Here is a 20,685-nt window from a genome sequence, read left to right as displayed (position 1 = left end):
AAAAAGGACAAAATCATACCTTACCTGCTCTACAGAACCTAGAATAGATTTGAATTGGTACAGAAAATCTGTGTCTTTGTTTTTGTTAATACCACACATGTTCAAAGAGCAGGAGTCTAGAAGCTTCTAGAATGAGCTCTGATAGAATATTCAAGGCACTCCGATCAGTTTTGATACCAATTTCATCTGTCAGGACAAGTTTATTAAGGATCTGCTTTATTCACAAGGCAATAAGAGAGGTCCAGATATCCAATGAAAAAGTACTGAACAGGAACAAAGGCTTCTGCCTCCAATTTTATAAACTTTATAGTATAAACAGTATAAACTTTAGGTTTTATATAAAAGAGTCTATATAAAAGTGGAAAATACCATGTGGGCCAATTCCAGAAGTTGTCCAAAGTTTGAAAACTGATAGGAGTCCCATGAGACAACTCCAGCAGACAAAAGGAAGTCAAAAACACCAAAGCGAGAACAAACAGCGAGAAACAGGTGAGAAGACACAGTAAAGCCATGCAATGAAAGGTAGCCAACAACCATGGAGGTGAAGGCGGAGTTGGGGGGGGGGGGGGTCAGTACTTACTATGGCAACAGGTACTCTTTCTCAATTCCATCTCCTGATTGAAAAGCAGCCATGAAGAAGAAAAAGCACAAGTAGGAAAAAAACCGTCTATGCGAGTCAAATCACAGCCACCGTGTTAACTTAAAAGAAAGGGGGGAAAAACAGACCAGGAGAAAAAGAATGGATATATAGCCATTCTTGGAAAGATCCCAAAGGAAGGAGCATGAAGAGTGAATGAGAAACGTTTGAGACAGGTGAGAGATCTGAACCAAAACTGATTAGATTACACCATAGTTGACTGCCATGAACAGCTGCATAGTACTTATACAGAATATTAGATTTTATAATTTTATAATTTTACTGTGTATGCCCCGTTTTTTTTCCCCCATTTATACAACCCCCACACTAATAACCGATGTGTGTTGGTGTACGGTCCTACTTTGTGTGTGTCGATAAAATCATCTGCAGGATTGGTGTAATCCAATGTAATAAAGACCAAGAGGTTAAAATAAAAGAAGTTTTAACCAATGTTTTCCTTCAAAGGAGATTAAAAATAGAGCCAAATATTTAGATAGAAAAACAAAAACACCAATGGTTAAGTATTGGTCCTCTTGGCCTCTTATTATATCCAAAACAAACAGCAAATGTCTACAGTTGTTAAAGACCACACTGAGACGTCGACAGTAATTGCAGCATTCCTAGAACTACCCCTGTGGCACACCAAAAATAAAACTGGGGGAGCCATGCTTAGTGGAGCGCCAACCATCTGGATAAACCTACCTTCTTCTACTCGGACTGGGGTGCTTGGTGGGGTATGGGTGGGGCTCTGGCCCTTTGCTACCAACTCCGTCTCCTGTGTCTGATCTAAAGTAAAGAGAACAAAAATGTGTTTAAAACTTTTACATGAGATTCAGGGTCCATAAAGCTACAACTGAAGTATATTATAGTTCTGCAGCTACTAAACGAATTACCATTAGTTTGTTGTTGTTGTTTTTTTTAAATAAGCTAAGGAGCAAAGAAATATAAACTGCAAAAATCAATTCAATGTCATGAAAGATACAGATGCATCGAGTTTTGAAGGGTGTAAATGATAACCGCGTTTCTCACTGATCATAACCTAAACCTGAACCAAAATCACACCAAACATAGCATCTCCCCATGCTGTCTGGAGTCAAACACCACACACACAGCCACACAAGACAAAGCACACATACTGATTAGCTGATCACAACCCCTAAAGAAGATAATCCGACCCATCTGAGACTCCACCTTCACCGCAATCAGATGAATCAGACAGTTTGGTTAAATCCAGTCCAGAAGAGGGGTTAAATCCAGTCCAGAAGAGGGTTTCCAAATGAATCCCAGTTAGTGGAGAGGTAGTCACCGTATCCACAAATCAAACACAGCATGATGTTTTATTGTTGTCCTCGAAGACACAATCAGGGTTAAGATTTAGGGCTTAAATAAATAAAGATTGAAGGAATACTTCACCCAAAAAAAGGTGCAGTGACCAACAGTGAATGAACCTAAACGTCAACCTAATCCGCATAATCCCAATTTATCCTTCTGTTCATAATCAATATTCATCATTAGGTGAAATAAACCTTCAAGTTGAGATTGTTTAGAAAGGGTTGGAAAAAAGACGAGTTGGGTAAGGGTGGGGATACACAGTACATCAGGAGAGGAGACAAACCAATGAAGAAAAATAAAACCACCGCACAACCAAGACAGAATTTAGAGTAAGTATACAGACAGGCGAAGACAGAAGGGGAACCAGGAGAGGGAAGTGCTAACAGAGTTGAACCCACAAAGAGAGACCACCAGCGGGCAGAACGGACGCCAGGGAAGGGTGGGCAGATGGAGCTCCAGGGTACCTGCAACTTCACTGTTGGGAGCAGACTGAAAATTCCCAGACAGTTCTGGGGCATCACTGAGGGCTTTCAGTACCGCACAGTGAAAGTCCTTATGTAGTGACTCCACAGGATCAGAGGGGCTGGCCCTTCCCGACCCTGATTCGGCACTGCGGCTGGGGTCGTTGGAAGAATCAGGAGTTCCTGGAAGCTCCTCCGAACTGTGACCTGGAGCAGCAGGATGAGGAGCAGGGACTGCCCCTGCAACTGAGAGCAATGAGCTGACAGACTCAACCTGTACTGGAGGCAACAACAGCTTTTCCCCCCAGACCTGCAAGGGTGCTGAGCTGCACAGCAACCAGACATAAAAAGAAAAAGTCCAGAACCGAAGCATTTGATTCATTCGAACGAAACACTTGTTTTTCTGCGCCAAGATCACACAGAACAGTGGAAGGCAGGTTTGTAAAACCTTCAAGGCTCCATTTGAACCAAAAGGTAAGGGGAAAAATATAAAAAACAAAAAAAAGGTTGCCAATGGCCAAAAACTCCAAAAGCGGAGATCGGCAGCACTGGCAGAAATACTGTCTGCCACACGGCACTGGAGTCCTGGCACGCCGAGGCTCATGGGTCAGTTCTTACCTTCTTGGCCTTTCTGTTTGCGCTCCACCTCTTTACGGTACTCCTCCAGCTCCTGATCAGACAGCTTGTTGAACGGGTTCGGTCCAGTCTTGCTTACGATCACACGAGGCTGGTACTCCTTCTCTATTATGGCTTTTGAGGCAGTCACCAGCTCACCCTATAGCCAAAAAGAGGTGAAGAGCAACAGACAGGTGAACCATCAAAAACTTTCACATAATGTATAGTAAAAACTGTGTTATAGGTGTGAGTTTACCATAAGAATACACAAGTTTAAAGTGAGACTACATAAAGCGTTTAACACTGCTGCAAAAAAGTCTAGTCTTATCCCAAAACTTTACAGCATTTAAGGTCGGTCAACGGCAGCGAATAAATGAGCTATGCTGAAATTGAACATTTGTTCACCAACAACCAGCCACTGTTTTCATCCACTCAAAACAAACATCTCTATTTTTTTGTGAAGGAAATTCCGTTTCCTTCACATTTTATCCTACCAATTGCTTTTTAAAATTTACTTTATCTGAAGACAATGCTTCAGAAAGAGAAATCCCAACAAATCATGACAGAGATGAATTAACCAAGTGCCATCAGCATTACTACATTCTGTTCTTAACATAGAAATCAGAAGCCAAGTGTGTGTGTACACGCGTAGGCAATACCATTAAAAATACGCAGCTGGATCTAACTGAAAAGCATCATGTCTGTCTCCTCACCAGACTCAAAACTTCAGCTTGCACCAAAGTAAAATGTTCCACCATGGAAGCCACTTAACACTTTTCGTTTGTTTGTTTGCAGCAAGTCATTTCATGTTCCAGTTTTTAAACTTAAAAGCAGCCACACAGTAAGAGCCATCCTCCATGTTTTGGTAAAGGTACCACGAGCAGAAAAGGGAGAGAACGCCAGGTGTGGTTTGTAGGGAGTGTTCTGGCTGCCGCGCAGCAGCATGTACCTTTCTAACAGACCTAGCAGGACTTAAGCTGTCTGAGATGTCGAGGCCATCGATAGACTCCAAACAGTCAGACAGTGGCGCATCCTGAAAAAGCACACCTTATGAGCAGCGCACAAGCATGTGCCATTTATCAGTCTGTCTCACACACACACACACACACACACACACACACACACACACACACACACACACACACACACACACACACACACACACACACACACACACACACACACACACACACACACACACACACACACACACACACGACATTTCTTAAAGAAGCAAAATGGGACATAGAGAATGGCACATCATGCATTGCACCACTGTCGTAAGCTAGTCAAACCACACACAGCATTCCTCTCTCTGCGGCACTGGGACATTATGCTCAGGCTTCCTGGAGGATAATGGTGATCTGCACAGGAAGGGCACAATAGACCAATCAGAATTGTATTCATTTACATTAGCAGGCGCACTCTTCTGGTCCTCTTTGAACAGAGAGGATTCATCACCTCTAATGTTGACTCGAAGAGGCTTTGTGAACCCCACCAGTTAAACCAGCACCTCAACACCATGTCCAGGGTTTCTACTGTGTAGCAGCAAATACATATCCATGCAAAAAAAAAAATCCAAGCTTTGCAAAATGAGCATTTTACTTTAAAACACGACAATTTATTAAAGCGTGACTCTTTAAATAACTTCAACAGCAACACTGTTCTAATGCACGCAAGACAAAAACTACAAGTAGTTATTAGTACGTGACAAGCACAACTGATGCCAAGGGTAGGAGGCGGTCTCAGGGATGGCTGACCAACGACTGGAAGAACAAAAAAAAGCAAATCGTATCAAACGTGGGACTTGCTCTGCATGCGGTACAACGCTCAACTTCAGAATCACCTCATCTGCAGCCTTAGTCGTTAAAGTCGAGGCAGACCAACTTAAATGAAAACGAAGTTAAAACGGGTAACTGCAAACCAGTTGAAGTGATGCGAGATGAACGGCAGCCCAGCCGTGGAGGGGCGGGGCATGTGCGTGAGCTACAGCTAGCACACACTCACACTGTACTTACATGCCAGACAGTCGCTCTCTGTGGTCAAAGAATAATGTCACAATTACAGAATGAGCCAAAAGGATGGACCAGAATAGCAAACAGTGGCATGCGAAGACCACTATTAGGGTGTGTGTGTGTGTGTGTGTGTTTGAGATAAAGGAATCTGATGGAAGCGCGCGCATGTGTGTGTAAGAATTACACAAGGTTCATACAGGAAATGGCATATGAAAGAAAGAGCGAGCGAGCGAGCGAGCGAGCGAGAGTAAGCAGAAATACTAGAGGACTCACTTGGACGAAGGACCGGTCAACCACGGCCCCTGTCAGCACCTGTGACTGTGGGCCAGCCGTCTTAATGTCCTGTAGATTCTGCTCCCGGATCTGTGGAAAATGTCGTCACAACACACACCAACATGCTCTAACCACAGGGGACACCAAACTGGCCCTAACCTCTTCACCTTTTCCAAACGGAGTTCTGCATATTCGTTTCACAAAGGACCATGCATAATAATAATAATAATAATAATAATAATAATAAGCCTCCCAAATAACATAAGGGGTACCGTGTTCCATCCACAGACGATTTAATCTCAGAAATTCTGTAAAGATTAAACTACAAAAGCAAATTTACTGCAGAGCTCAACATTAAAGAGCTGAAGAATTAGACGCTTCAGCAAAACTTAGGCGGTGGTTTAAGGAGAAGCTAAAAGATTCCATGAGAGGATCCCGTGACAGCCCAAGCTGACGGCTGCGGAAAGAAGCGTTCCGACCTTGTTCCGTGTCTCCTGGACTTCTTTTGGATTTGTGTTGAGTGGGACAAACTGATTGGCCACTGCAGCCTGTCGAAGACTCTCCTCTTTCGTCCACTGCAATCACCAGAGTGAAGATTCAAACAGACAGTCAAGAAAAACAAAAAAAAACCCAAGTCAAAACGAAACCAAAACACCAAAATTAATAAATATACACAAGCTTATCAAAATAATTTCATGCTTTTTAAATTAGAAAAAGTTAAACTCAAATAACAATAAATAATTGTAATAATATTGCACAGAACTGTGAACCAATGATGATGAAGTTAGGGTTTTAATGGTTACTGTAGCGCTCCACCTGACACGTCACACTGTAGCCAAGGAATACATCATCTATAAGTATGTTTCCTCCATTAGACCCTTATGAAACCTCTAGGTGAAAATAAAATATCTACAATTTAAAAATTTGTCTCCCCCCCCTGCCACCAATCAGTAATGGCCAGACTAATCAGAATTTTCCACTGGAAAAATGTTGCAAAAAAAACAATTGATAAAAAATTTAAGTTTTAGATAAGTCACAATGCTGGTCTGTGCTTTGCTTTGCTCTCCAAGCTTTGGCCCTAGAATTCCTGTAAAGCTGTCAAGATGACACCAAGACTAAATGCTAATGGTCGTTACTGATCTGTGCGTTTAAGCCCACATCTAAGCTAAGATATGACCCTGAATATTTTATAAGCCCATTCGGACATCGTTACAGAAAGCTAGAAAGCTGCTGCTCCAAGCCTTTAAGCTCGGGGTGTTGTTAAATGGCATCTAGATGCTGCATCCCCATGACAGAGGGTCTTAGGCAAACAGATCTTCATCCCTTTGGTCATCATCATCATTGATGTTTGTGCTGCTGGATTTACCGTTGAAAGCAAAAGTGAATCCTGAAGGAAATAAAGAACAGAAAAGCAGTAAAGACGACACAGGAGAGAGACTGGAGGCAGAAGAGGATGAGGAGGCATGAGGAAGAGCAGGTGTGTTGGGGCGGGGAGGGCTGGACGAGGCAGGGTGGGGTGTGAGGCAGAAGCGCCGTGTGTTTTTTAAGCAGTGACTGTGGGCACTAACTATTCTACCATGGGCACCAACACCCCCTCCCCCCAACCCACACCACCCATCAGACTGAAAACAAATAGTTAGGTTGGTCATTATATGAAACTAATTTATAAGTGAACTTTAGCTCATCAAAATCTCATATTATTAACTGGGCATTTTGATGACTTGTATTAGGAGAGAGACGAGATGACCTTGAGTTCAAACTCAAACTCACGCTGGTTATTCTCACTCGAGGCTGGTAATAATGTCTCCCAGGTTACGATGGTTAATGAACAGCAAATGCATGTTGCTTTAGTCTTTGAGCATTTGAGCATGTTTAAATAAAGTTTTAAAAGAAGCCCTTTCTACAAAGCTGTAAACATTAGCAACAGGCTTGTAAAATTAGCATGAGTAGCTATGACCATTACTTTAGCTTATTGAGGAAAAAAAATAAATAAAAAAATTGTTTTCAGCGCAGAACCAAAATTCATGAGGAAGGGTTTCTGTATGGGCACTGGAAGGGAAGGACACATGGAATGAACATGTAAACATGAAATACTCACTGATCACGAATAGAGCCCCACAACACAACACTCGCACTTCCCCAACTAGAGATAATCGTTTGGAGAGTTAACAACTTCACAATGTTTCTAGGATTGTTTTTTTTTTTTCCTTAAAAACACTCATGCTCAGGAACAGATGCGGGTTATCTCATCAATTCTTATTTCTGAAATACAAAATCAGAAAACTGAAAAACTTAAAAGCAAGAATAAAAAGGCAACTCAATGTAAAAAGGTTTCAGGAGAGGACCACAAGTCAACAAACCGCAAGTTTAACAAGATGATGATGGTAAGTCAGCAAACCGCAAGCAGGGACTCTGAACTCAAGCCTGCACCAAAAGCGTCGCTCTGCTACCTTTTCACTGCCTCGGACAGGACTGCACAAGACACGTAGTAAAAATTCTGGTAGTTCTGAAAAATTCCCAATTGACTTTCAAAAAGACCTGTAGACATTTGCCAGGAAATTCTGGAATGCTCTGGGAAACTGAGCACGTGACTGACCAGTATTACTATGTCCCTTCGCAGCCCCGGGCACGGCCTTTGTGGAGATGCACGGAGATAAACTGTTGTATAAAATAGTAGGATGTCAAGAAACAACCTTCCTAAGTGTTTCTAGGACAAAACTGTTATAGCACTACCAAGAGATCATCTTTGTGTTAATATGACTATCAGGATCTTTCACTGCAAGCCAAGTATCATATGAGATTCAAAAATGGGTCTTTACTTTTAAATGGCTTTTTTCTGCAACGGAAGGTAACATTAGCATAATGCATCACCAAGGCCTTCTATAGGTACTCTGTTATTAGAGTATAGTCCGAAACAGTTAAACTTGAGGCCCAGGAATAATCTGCTCCACCTTTTTAACACAAACAAACAAACAAACAAACAAACAAACCACAAAAGGAAGGAAAGTCGTAAAAGCAGCAACAGTAACCCGCCACATCCACTTTACACACATGCTACAAGCCCCGGTCCTCCAGGAGACTACCCATAACGCATCTGGTAAGTCATGCAACACAGCATGCACTGGGCAGCTAGACAGCACCCTGACACGCCACAGACCAGTGAGGGCATCTGAAGTCTGACAGCACTGCACAGGAGTGTGGTTTGTAGGCATAATAATAAAGTTTGCTCTACTCATCAGGGTGATATTTTAAATGACTTGGAGGGACAAAATAAAAAGTATCACATCAAACGGAGGGCAGAGAGTTTGATTACTGTGTAAAACCATCTTAAGCAGCCACAAAGCCAGAGCTAGAGAGAGAGCGTCGGGGGGGGGAAACCCAAAAAAAGCATTAAGGTTCTACCAACAGGAAACAGATTAGTCGCTTGGTTTGCTAAATATTTGAGAGAGGGGAAAAGGAGGACTACACGATAGACAGAGCAAGCGAAGTCAAAAAAAAAAAAAAAGACCACCCAGCCAGGTGCCGGGGTGCTAGCAAGCTGACCCAGACCATCATTTGATAGCAGTACGTTTCTAAACTGTGAACAATAAGGTAGGCACAGACCAAGCAGTCGGTTATACAGCTTGGCACGCAGACACCGGACGAGAGAGACTGCAGCAAGGGTTTGACGTGATCGTGTGTTATGTTCGTCCACACCTTAGTCTTCGCCTTGGGGCTGCCGGCACCGCCTTCTGGGCCCTCCTCAGAGGCCTCGTCCGGCCGGCCGGCGCTCAGCCAGCGGCTCTTGTCTCTCTGCTGCCGCTGGAAGCTCTGCTTCAGCGGAGAGCGAGCGCCCGAATCGCTGTCCTCCGCGTACGAGTAGCCAGTAGCGGAGGGCGGGATCTCGACGTCGCTGTACTTTTTAGCTTTGTCACGCAACGCAGGGCAGCGGTACGGGTAGCCGGTCCTGTAGCCCTGCAGAGGGAGGGAGAATTTCATTTTATACTCCAATATGTCATGACTACTTCACACAAATGATCTGGGATCTTGAAAGAAAAGTCAATATGAACACAAGGAATGCGTTTTAAAATTGTGGAAACTCTCCCAGTGAACTTGTGGGCAAATGGAAAACCGAGCTTCCTGTCTCACCAGATTATCCAGCATCCGCATGAGGGCTTCGAACTCCTGCTCCCCGACCTGCCACTTGGGATGCGGGCTCGTGCCATCTCCGGCTGGCTCAGGGTGAAGAGGGCGGGCTTTGTACTTTCCCGGGTCCAACATCACCAGGTTATCGGGACCCCCCGCGCTCGCCAGGGTGCGCACCTGCAACACCACAGAGGGAAAAAAATAATTAAAAACTGGATATTTGGCAACAGATATCCACCACCATGATAATCTGTGGTAGTTTACTGCGATTATGGAAATCTACTGGGATTAAAGTAACATTAACCAGGATCTGTAATGATAACCACCAGTGAGTAGGTTTGATGGGATTCACTGTAACGGTTAACGAGGACCTACTGACACTCAAGTTCTAACAGAAACCCTTCAGCAGACGCTAGTCAGCACCTGCACGATGTGCTGGGGTAGTTTATAAAAGTGAGCGAGACTAGCAATGATTGAAAATAGAAAGGGCATGGTAACTTTAGGCTAGATTAACAATAACAGGATTTTAATGCTTATAAAACAGGCCTCAAAATACTGCCATTTCAAATGCCGGACTTCAGTTAGTGAGCGGTGGGTGATGTGAAGTTCTCTAATGTGCACAAATCGTCAGTAATAAATGAGTAATGAAACAAGCTGCAGGTGTTACAGGGCAGGTATTACCTGAATCTCACAGGCTGTGACCAGGTTGTGAATGTAGTAAAAAGCTTCTTCTACTGTCTCCCCCACCGACACCAGCCCATGGTTCCGCAGAATCAGCACCTGGATGCCGGACACGCCCACAGACACGCCTATTTAGATTTCCCTTCAGCATGACAATTGTTTGCACATGGCACAGTGTGGGCATAATATTCCCATACCCTTACAATTCTTCTCCTTATGACTGTTCAAAAGCAATGCTTGTTCAGCTGCAGTCACAGTACCAGCTCTGCTCGTTACAAAACCAAACCAGGCCCGTTAGGCTTCCATTATAATCGCTTGAGAGTCAGCTGGGTTTTTGTTCTTCTCTCAGTAAAGGTGTTTGCAAGCAAAATCATCAGATTTAACATCACATCATAACTCTAGAATATTCCTGTAAAGCAGCCATTACACGGCGAGTGTGAAGGTACCTTGCTCCTGGGTCCTAGGTTCTTCTGGATGAGGACTCTCTCCTCTTCGTCCACCAGAATGCCGTGGTAGTCATGGTAGGTGACCTCGCCTAGACTCAGAGCCTCGGGAGATAGGGGCAGAAGGCCGCACTTCATCGCAGACACCTGGAGGACCACATGTAGGGGGCGCTGTGAGCTACACCACAGAACAGACAGGTCGTTCAAGCCGGGTCACAGGTTCTGACCGGGTACCGGACAGGAACCTGGATCGTATCTGATCCTGTTTATTTAATGAATTGTATTTTTGTGCATTTGCATAGTACCACCCCCACAACTTATTCAAAAAACACTTGCAGTAATAAACACGAGGCAGGATGTGTGAACACTGAGCTCAGGTTGATACTCCCATAGACAGAAACGCAAGACACAGACTCCCTCTTAATGGCGCAATTCAGCAGAGAATTTAAAAGCTATAAAAACCTTAAAACAGCCTCAAACTTAACAAAGAACAAAATGACCACGGAGAACTGTCCTGCGTATGTTTATCGACATGTTTGTCAAAGATGGTGCTGGAAGCTCCGGGGCAGGAGATGTGTGCGTTACCGCGGCGCCTGCTGGCGTGTGGATATGCACAATGCACTTGACATCGGGCCGGGCGGCGTAGATGGCGGAGTGCAGGGTGAAACCGGCCTGGTTCACGCCCAGGTTGGTGCTACCACGGTCAATCATCTCCCCCTGGAGGTTAATCTTCACCTGGGGAGAGACGCGTAGGAGCAGATGAGCGCTGGGTGCTCCTCACACCTCCTCCTTTACCAGCCTCCCACATGCCCCTGCTCCTCTCTCCATCCATCCATCCATCCATCCATCCATCCATCCATCTCTCTGTCGCTCCCACTTCAACACCAGCACAGGATATCCCCATATTTCAAAAGAAATCTGCTTTATACCTGAAGACATTTTCACGATGTACAATATGAATCCAAAAAAAATGTTTTAAACTCCTTCTCATAAAAATCAATCAATTTTAAGAAATCAAACCATAAAATAAAATGTGCCAACACTCACACCTTCTAAACAGTTATGCCCAGGAAAGCAAACTCCCAACCAGTGAAACCAGACCGTAATCAACCCCACTGTGGCAACTGAACTGGGCCACCTCGCCCCTTAAAGCCACATATCAGCTCCAACCTGATCTGGGAACAGTGGACCAGAGTCAGTAATCTGGATTTATTCCTGTAAATTTTGAGTGAAGAAAAATGACTGAAATGATTACTAAATTAAACTCATCATCAATACCATGACTAACATCAGAGGGGACACAGGGAAATGGCTTCTAAACGCAGGCCACTGTAGACTCGGAGTCTCTTTGGACACACACACACACACACACACACACACGGAAGCAGAGGGAGGACATCTTTCTCCACAATGACTTGGCGCTAAAAACTATAATTTAGCATCCAGTTCATCGTCTTTCATAAACTATGATGGTTTTAAAATCTTCCTTAACCAGCAACCAAGAGGTTAAATGGCACTTCTGCCTATTGATCAACTTTCAGCCCATTATTTTATTGCCACCATTGTACCCATCTTGACACTGAACATAAAAATCAATCAAATCACAGATTTGTCACAAACTACCATTTTGCTCAAAAAACACGTGATATTAAAAAAAACTATTATCTGCAATTTGTTGTGAATGGCAAGCTGATGTTTGAATGTAAACTACCCCACTTCAGGCCCAAAGAGTCCAATATGGCTCTTTTATTGGTCTCCTCAAATTGTGCAACAGGAGCACCAGTGAAATCGATAAACCAATATGGCAATTTGAAAAAAAATTAAAATGGGAGATGGGATCTTACCAGACTGGAGGCGGAAACTTCACTGTACAGAAGCCCAAACGGGACAATCAAGAAACGCTCCTGTTCAGAGTTCAGCCGGACCTGAGGGTGCACACCGGCCATTAAACACAGCGTGGAACAACGGTTTCATTTCTCTGCCCTGCTGCGCTCAGATCACAGTCCAGTCAGTTGAGCTCAGACTCCACCAGCAGATGGCGTGAGCGTGTGCACGAGTGTGAGAGAAACACTCACCGTTAAGTGGTTGTAGATAAGCTGGGACCAACCAAACAGGTCTGCCAGGCGGTAGAAGGCAGCAAGCTTACAGCGGAGGAGCTTCTCGCCTTTCTCATAAGCGATGGAGTCTGAGCCTCTGAGGTCGTTCACAGGGGTCACCATACCCAGACCTACACACACACACACGTTGGGCTCATGAGAAGAACAGCTTGAAGTGTGTGTGTGTGTGGTGTGTGTGTGTTCCATGCACACTCACTCATGTTGAGGGCTGCCATACCCCCCTGCGGGGCAGCAGGGTACATGGTGGGGACGCTGGTGGTCATGAAGTCGGCAATTTGCTGCAGGGCCAGCAGGCTGGTGGGGTTCTTGCCCTTCTTCATCTGATCTTGGATCAGGGACTCCAGTTCCTCACAGAAGGCCTGAAACGTCACATCAATGCTTCCTCTGACAACTCTGCCAACACCGTCGGATCGGATCAAGAATCCGATTTGATGCAGAACGAACTCCAAGCACCATTAGAATGCCACACATGCGTACAACACACCAAAGAGGAAAAACTTAACGGACCTTGAATGTCTGTTCAAACCAGTGGCGTCCCAGTAAAGTGTGTGTGCGCAACAGACAATGGAAAGGAGAAATGGAACAGGGAAGAAGGCTCCAGTGGGACCAGCAACGTCTGATAAATCCAACTAATTTCCAAAGTTCTCTTACGCTCAGATGGAACGCTTCAAAAATATACAGCCCGCCAAACTACTGCAAGAATAAAACCCCTTTCTGCATTAATGAAATGTTGCAAGCTAAACCAAATTAGTTAAATTCACCAATTTAAATTGATTCATTTTTAGACATTCATTTTGTAACGAAGTTATTGAATGCATTTAAAATAATAAAATCTTACCCATCTCAGAGCGCTAACCTAATCCTCCAACAAGATCAAGAGCGTTAGGACAATTCAGAGAGGCAGAGAAAAATCACCAGGCATGTCTTCACACCCTCATCTACCTCCTCCCTGAGGTTCTCTCTCCATCAGCCTCTCCCTCTATGAAAGGATGAGGGGGGATGCCTACTGCCTTCCTCATTCTCCCCACTACCCGCCGTATGATAAAGAATGTCTTCATTTGCCAACAGCTAATAACCGCTTTTTTAAACGCTCTCCCAGACTCACAGAGAACTCGCCCACGAGACACAAACAGCAACTAGACAGAGAGAGCGAGCTTGAGGGGACGCTTAGTGTTATCTGAAGGCACAGCCAGACCCTGCAGAGAGCGCCATGGTTAACAGAACAGTGAGACCATTTATGAGTCTAAAATCCCATCACATGTTGATGGGAAGATCAGGGTTCATTATGATGATGATGAAACAAGTCTTTCAACGTAATACTAAAAGCCACTGTTCCCTGAAATCAGGCATTTTACACACTTCACAATACTGAGTAAAAGTGAAAACGTCGCCTGTGCTACCAACACGTACAGTGGAAGCGAAAAAACAGCAAACTAGTCTGTGGAAAGGGCCCAGACTGAGTACTGCACTCAGGAATATCCTGACTAAATGTCACATTAGGCAATGTAAAAACTATGATTCTTAAGAGGGGATTTTTGCACTTTTCATGTAGCCTTTAAAATAACATCAAAAACGAGACAGACCGACACCATTAGTAGTGAAGACGGAGCAGCGTGGTTTGCTAGCCAGCCTCGCTAACGAACATGACAGCTGTATACAAGCCCAATGATAAATAAACCTAATTGCAAGTTTTTGGGTTGCCTGAAATCCTTGGCCAACCTGCATGCGACATCCCTGGCTAGTGACAAGCTGTTCACGGCGAGGCCCCGGGTTCTAACGTATCCACTCCGACTCTGTTCTGGGACTGCAATTGCAGGTGACCATCCTTTCCTGCGCTCCGTGGTGGTGCGCTGTGTGTGTGCGCGCTCTAACCGGGCTCTGCAGGATCATGGACACTCGCTTTCTTTGCTCCATCATGTTGAAGTCCTGGCGTAGGTCAGGGGCCATATTCCTCTCTCTCTGGTACTCGGGGCTGCTCTCATCCACCCGGTCGAAGTAGCGCTCCTTGTGGGGAATGCTCGCTGGTGGGCTGGACGCCACCACCCCTGCGCCTGAATCTCCGTTCATCGTGCAATCCGCACCTGCGTGACAAGGGTCAGGAAAAAGTCAGGAAAAAGTCAGGAAAAAGTGCCAGCATGGCTCCTGCCAGTTACAGGGTGGCCAATTTAAAGTCCTGCTTTTAGGGGTCATCACCCAGGAAGACTTACAGGACTGCGGATATGTAGTACCATCACCCAAAACTAAAAACATGACAGATAATTAGCACCCTTTTGTGGCTGATACAGATATTAATAACTGAAAAGTTCACATTTATGCATTTTAAAGCAAATTCAAACTATATACATGAAGTGGCTGTAAGACATATTAATTAAACTCTAAAATGGATCATTCATTTTCTTTGACATAGCCATGTCAGAGATAAATCACAATTATTGTTAAGATGTTGCTCTTAACATAAAGGGGAAGAAAATGGTTTCACAGTTTTATTATTTTCAATCCTTTCTCAATGTTAAAGAAGTTCCATTTTATATGTCCTGATCTGCTGCATGCATAAGAAAACCCAGAAGAAAATAAATAAATAAAATAAAATAGTAAAAATACAGTTCCCAAAGTGCCTTTCACCACTAAACCTGGCCAAGAACCGCCTACTATTACAGGAAATGGAAACTTGACTGACAAGCAAACTGACCAATCATAAGACTGCCATTTTGGCAGGACGTATAGAAAGAGGCGACCTTGAAAACAGAGTCATTAGAAACACTCCCTTGGGAAATCAGCTTCCTGGTAACTGTCAGTGTGTAGTGCTTCTCACCACTTTTTAGTTCACACAAGAAAATCAGTAGCTCCCAATACTGTGCAGTGCTCCTAATGCAACGTCAGCATCGAATCCATTTTCACTTGGTCTTCCAAAACTGACAGAAGGGGACACAGGACTAGAAACTCAGATGACTCTGAAACCCTGATAGCTGTTTACAGAGAGGCGGCCATGGCAGAAATATATCATTAAAGCAGACACCGATTCAGAGCGTCTTACAAACGTGCCATCATCATCTACTCAGAGAATGCATCCTAGAGTCCAAGATACCAGTGAACTAAGAACTGCTACATACAGGAATCGAAGCCTAGAAATACAGAATGAGCACAAGCGGAATACCAAAATCAACAATACAGCACTGATCCCTGAGAAGAAGAAACACGATGATACAAGGCAATAAGACCTTTCAGTAAGTGCAGAGTTAGTGGTCATTTAAATGCTGCACAAATACAGGAGATGCGCCTTCTGGACAGCAGAACGAAGGCTTGTCCCACAGCCCATGCACAAATAAACAGTGATGTCTCTCTTACTTAGAACCAACTGCATTTAGAAAACCTCTTTAAATCACTTATAATAATGAGATACCATAAACTTCACAAACCTTTTTCAGTCCCACGGATACGTCTTACTCTGAAAGGATCATTTTACTTTGATTGATTATGTGCAACCGTTTGCTAAGGCAGAACCTGGCTGGTTTGGACCAGTCGGAAATACAAACTGTGTATACAAGGAAGTGTGGATAACCAATCAGAACGCAACTGGCAGAATCCTGAGTGTGGATAGGTTAACCCACTACAGAGATCAGACTCCGTGTCTACGTGTGGGCAGTGCGTGTGACCCAGTGTCACCAAAATATCGCCCAATGGGAAGCAACTTAGCAGTTCGCTGGTAAAGAGAGCTGAACAAGCAAACAGCCTGGTCTAAAACTGGACAGCCGGCCACCGTGGCCAGTGACGAGACGCAAGCACGCCGCTTTCCAACACGTGCTCAAACTACATCTGTGCTCCTAGTTAGCGTACCGAATCCTAGCTGCCACTGCTAGGATTGTCCCAAAACGTTGGTGCACTGGCCATCACGCACGCCTGAATTTGAATTTGGTAAATATGACACCGTTTTTTCAGGGCGCTGGATTACGCAGTGGTGGAATTTGGAAGGAACGGCAGAGGAGCGTGTCATGGTCTCCAAATGTATCAGGATTGTTAACATCAGATAGCCACCTCTTGTAGATGTAGTTAAGTGAAACAAAATCACATCCTTGCCATTGTTCTCACAAGACTGAACTAGATATATCATACAGAACACAAGAAGGTCATTTAGAACAAAATTTGATGCACTTTTGATATTGCACCTGAACACCTGTGTTTAGGAGAACTGACATCACAGGGCAATCACCCCCCATGTTACTTCCTCCCAAGGTCAAAGGAAGGTGATGCATGCATTTCCTGAAAGTGGTTTCCTCCTGGTCTGGCAGATTTCAGAACACGGTCTCTGTCTCCACAGCACAGAGAGATAAGATAAACAACTGCTCCTTTGTCTGCATGAGCTCTACACACACCAAATGTAGGTTTGCATCTATAAAGATAGAGGCCAGCATTATGTATGAAAACCCAAAGAAAAGAAAGCGCGAGAGTCTGAATGATACAAATATGGACATATTTGAATTTAAGAGCTTTAGAGTGTATTCATGCACAATGTTCCAAACAGTCCTGACGCACTTGGGAGTTATATATAAAGAGAGCGAGAGAGGCTGTAAAGCCAGAAAGCATACATCACTGTCTCTATTCCAACAAACCATCAGCACTTTACCATCACTATGACAACCACAGTCACCCACTAGCAGCTTGACTTTCCAACAGAGAGCTGTGGGGTAATTCGAAGGCCCCCCCCCCTCCAGAAGTAACGGGGCCGCACTGTACAACACCAGTCCAGAGCCTCACGCTAACACTAGCGAAAGCACCTTCAGAACTAGCACTCATTTATAATCACTTTAAAGTGCTTTCGTTTTCCTTAATTTTTCTTAAAATGTTATTTATTATTATTATTATTATTATTATTATTACCATTACGCTTTTGTTCTTTCTGTCAAAACGTTACTGGGGTAGATCTATTAAAGTGCAACGCTGGGATTACAAAATGAAGTGAGTGTTGACTTGGCACACGCTCCGATGCAGCTCTGTCCCCAGGCGCTACGGAGCGCGCTCAGACCCAGCTGTCTCCAGGCAGTACTGAGCACGCTCAGATGTGGCTCGGAACTGCCTGGCCTGTTCAGCCATCATGCTGGGAAAGGGTGTGTGTGTGTGTGTGTGTGTGTGTGTGCTGGTGCTTCTTCACTTTTACAAGCCAAAGCAGAGAGCAAGAAACAGAGGGATGGCGGGTAGAAAAAGAAAGGAGAGAGAAGAGCTGCGTTTTAGAGTTGAGTGTGGAGAGAGCGAGCGAGAGAGAAGGAGTGGGAATGCTCTGTGACTCAGCTTTACTGTCTGATGGCATTGGGAGCGTGTGGGCTGGGACTCGTCTTGCATTAATGCCTCCTCCACCAGCAGTAAAAAACACCGCCACACCCCTGCAGCAAACGCACCCATCTGGCACACCCGAGTCACCCGACGAGCAGGTGCAGGGCTCCTGTACACTCTGAGGACGGACGCGGCCTTCAGGCTTACAGCTGCTGCCAATCACAGCCCACATTTAAGGCTCACGCGGGCAAACCGGCTGAAGTTAAAGTGGTGAAGTGGGACCGGCGACCCTCCTCTGCTGGGCCTTCTGCTTTTAACAGCCCCAGGGCAGGAAATGACTGGAGCACTGTGGAATGGGCTCAGCCTGCAACCAGCTGCGCTCTTTCATTCACACACACGCACAAACTGGGTGAACCGGATTGCAGCTGCACCCTGAGTTATCAAAATTGCACATAATGGGTTTAATCTATATTTATTCATTCATTTCTTTAAATTGATGCACACAAAACGCAGCTTCACGCAGGAAAGAAAAACCTCATGGCCATCTGTGCTGTGAAATCCTTACAGCAGTCTGTGCGATGAGTAACATACACCTTTAAGTGTCTTTAAAGGTGCCATAAGGGGTTTTGTTCCTCATGTTACTACAGGTGAGACCAGAACTGTGCATCTGCAGCCATGCAAGCTCAAATGAGCTTCTGCAAAATGAGCTTCCATTTAAGTAACATCTTGGTCAACTCGGAGGGGGAGGGGGGAAAGAAGAATTTTCCAATTCTGATTCTGACTATGGATACAATTCTAATGCAGAAAAGCAATGCATGCTCCTGTACGCTGCAGAAAAGCAATGCCTGCTCCTGTACGCTGCAGAAAAGCAATGCATGCTCCTGTACGCTGCAGAAAAGCAATGCATGCTCCTGTACGCTGCAGAAAAGCAATGCATGCTCCTGTACGCTGCAGAAAAGCAATGCCTGCACAGCGCTGCCAACTTCCCCTTAATTAAAACAGTCCACACATTTAAGGCCAAACCAGTTGTTCTTTATTGCGAAACGTTTACTGAAAGGTTCTACTGTTGCATGCTCAGCTCTGGCAACGTTAAACAAAACAGTCAGGTGTTCTTGGGGAGTTCTGCAGTATCTGGCCATTTCTGACACGTCTCCGCCCACTCCCCCTTCACAAACTCTCACTGGAGATGCGTGGGACGAGCACTAGGCAGCAGTGCCCATCTCCTTGGAAACCGCAGCTACTTCAACCAGAGCTCTTCCTGGGAGTCGGTGTCCGCAGCAAACAGCGATGGTTTCCTAGGCGACCAAGCCTGAGAAGGGTCTGGCAGATAGAAGGGCCTCTCTGTGAGATGTTGGCTTCATAACAGGTCATTCATAAGCACACAAAAACATCGCATTTCAGGAAAAATCTGTTAGATTTGAATAGATAATGACGGTGCAAAGAAAGGGTAGGGTAGAACCATCCAACGTGCGTCACTTCCTGAAGAAGCAGGAAGGAGTCTATGACAACAATCCCAAACAGGGAACACTACAGATAGACCATCTACCTCTGCAGGGCTCAGGCCTACTAATACCAGGTTTGGTCAGCTCCATGGCTTTACAGGCTTTTAAATGGGGATGAGACCCAACAGCTCAATTAAGGGTGAAAGGTTTAACTTTTAAGAGCCAAAGATGAGTGGTGCGTGTATGTGCGTGTGTGTGTTGGTTACACCGTACTTTAGGCAGAGCAGACATGGCCCAGAAGCACTACTGTCATTTTGTCCTCCCACACTCACTCTCCTTCTCTCAATTTATCTCTTTCCATCTTCCTCTCCATGTCTCAGATTCCTTCTCTCTGCTCATTCTAGTATAGCTCCAACTGTTCGCCAGGCGAGACTCCTGTCCACATCTCCCCATCGGCTTCAAATTGCTGAAGCACTTTAAAAGGTCTACTTCACCCCAAAATGCCAGTTCAGCTACCAAAATACACGTATACAACACTGACAAAGGGTGGGAGCCATACCGGGCGATAAACCTGTGCCCTGACCTCTCTGGCACATCAGCCAAAGCACAACGTTTTCCTTTCCAGAGTGACGTGTCTGTAATCTCATTTATGTAATCTCACGTGCACAGCAGTAAAACGGCACAGTGCCAACTACCATTCCAGCTGTGCCATTTTCCATCACCAGTCTTAGTTTCTCTGGGCGAGACACACCCTTCAACTGACCTCTGGGATTTCTAGTGTTCAGATTCCCCAAGCGAAGGGCTTTGTGGAGGTCTCGGCCGACAGTGCCGGGGACGCCAGTCCCATGCCTGTGTTCCTGGATATGTCTCCAGCTCCCATCACCCACACACAGAGGGACCTCATTAGACTCCGCGGTGTTAATCAGCTTTTTATGGTCCGTCTCACAGCTCAGCCTGGCAGAGATTAGAGCTGGGCAATATTGCAATAATAAATAAATAAATAAATAAATTTAAAAAAATCTTGCGTTTTTTTTTTTTTTTTTTTTTTTACATTTTTTTAAAATTTATGGGCGATTCTTGATTAACATTTCAATTTGTTAAAAGTTTTACATAATGCAACTTTAAAAGGAATTAGATTTTAATTCAAACCGTTTCTTTATTAGATTTTTAATGGAGGGCGGGGGATGTGGATGAGGAACAAACTACACCATTTAGAGCAACCTCATAGATCAAAAATGGTTTATTTAAAAATTCTCTCAATGGACTTGATTTGTAGAAT

General features: G+C 44.6%; 1 protein-coding gene across 12 annotated transcripts in view; it reads right to left on the bottom strand.

Annotated features, from left to right (window-relative positions):
* add1 (adducin 1 (alpha)) overlaps positions 1 to 20,685 on the bottom strand; it is a 32,448-nt gene that overhangs the window by 3,553 nt on the left and 8,210 nt on the right. For 2 of the 12 annotated variants that reach the window (XM_027004218.2, XM_027004210.2), the window contains exons 2-16: positions 14,572 to 14,780; positions 12,896 to 13,058; positions 12,658 to 12,809; positions 12,427 to 12,507; positions 11,168 to 11,317; positions 10,586 to 10,729; positions 10,140 to 10,238; positions 9,462 to 9,635; positions 8,937 to 9,287; positions 5,813 to 5,908; positions 5,334 to 5,423; positions 5,064 to 5,081; positions 3,995 to 4,078; positions 3,049 to 3,205; positions 1,340 to 1,423 (exon numbers count right to left, since the gene is read on the bottom strand). In XM_027004218.2, the coding sequence (XP_026860019.2) occupies positions 1,340 to 1,423; positions 3,049 to 3,205; positions 3,995 to 4,078; positions 5,064 to 5,081; positions 5,334 to 5,423; positions 5,813 to 5,908; positions 8,937 to 9,287; positions 9,462 to 9,635; positions 10,140 to 10,238; positions 10,586 to 10,729; positions 11,168 to 11,317; positions 12,427 to 12,507; positions 12,658 to 12,809; positions 12,896 to 13,058; positions 14,572 to 14,766 (2,038 nt within the window). In that variant the 5' untranslated portion in view covers positions 14,767 to 14,780. Of the gene's footprint in view, positions 1 to 579; positions 615 to 661; positions 700 to 1,339; positions 1,424 to 2,433; positions 2,710 to 3,048; positions 3,206 to 3,994; positions 4,079 to 5,063; positions 5,082 to 5,333; positions 5,424 to 5,812; positions 5,909 to 8,936; positions 9,288 to 9,461; positions 9,636 to 10,139; positions 10,239 to 10,585; positions 10,730 to 11,167; positions 11,318 to 12,426; positions 12,508 to 12,657; positions 12,810 to 12,895; positions 13,059 to 14,571; positions 14,781 to 20,685 lie in introns of those variants that run through there. The other 10 variants (XM_035527414.1, XM_027004215.2, XM_027004223.2 and 7 more) reach the window with 10 other exon arrangements.

The sequence above is a fragment of the Electrophorus electricus genome, chromosome 6 (genome assembly GCF_013358815.1).
Source record: "Electrophorus electricus isolate fEleEle1 chromosome 6, fEleEle1.pri, whole genome shotgun sequence".
In the NCBI taxonomy this organism is placed as follows: domain Eukaryota; kingdom Metazoa; phylum Chordata; class Actinopteri; order Gymnotiformes; family Gymnotidae; genus Electrophorus; species Electrophorus electricus.
Note: the sequence above shows the minus strand (reverse complement) of the source record. Positions and strands in the feature narration are given on the sequence as shown.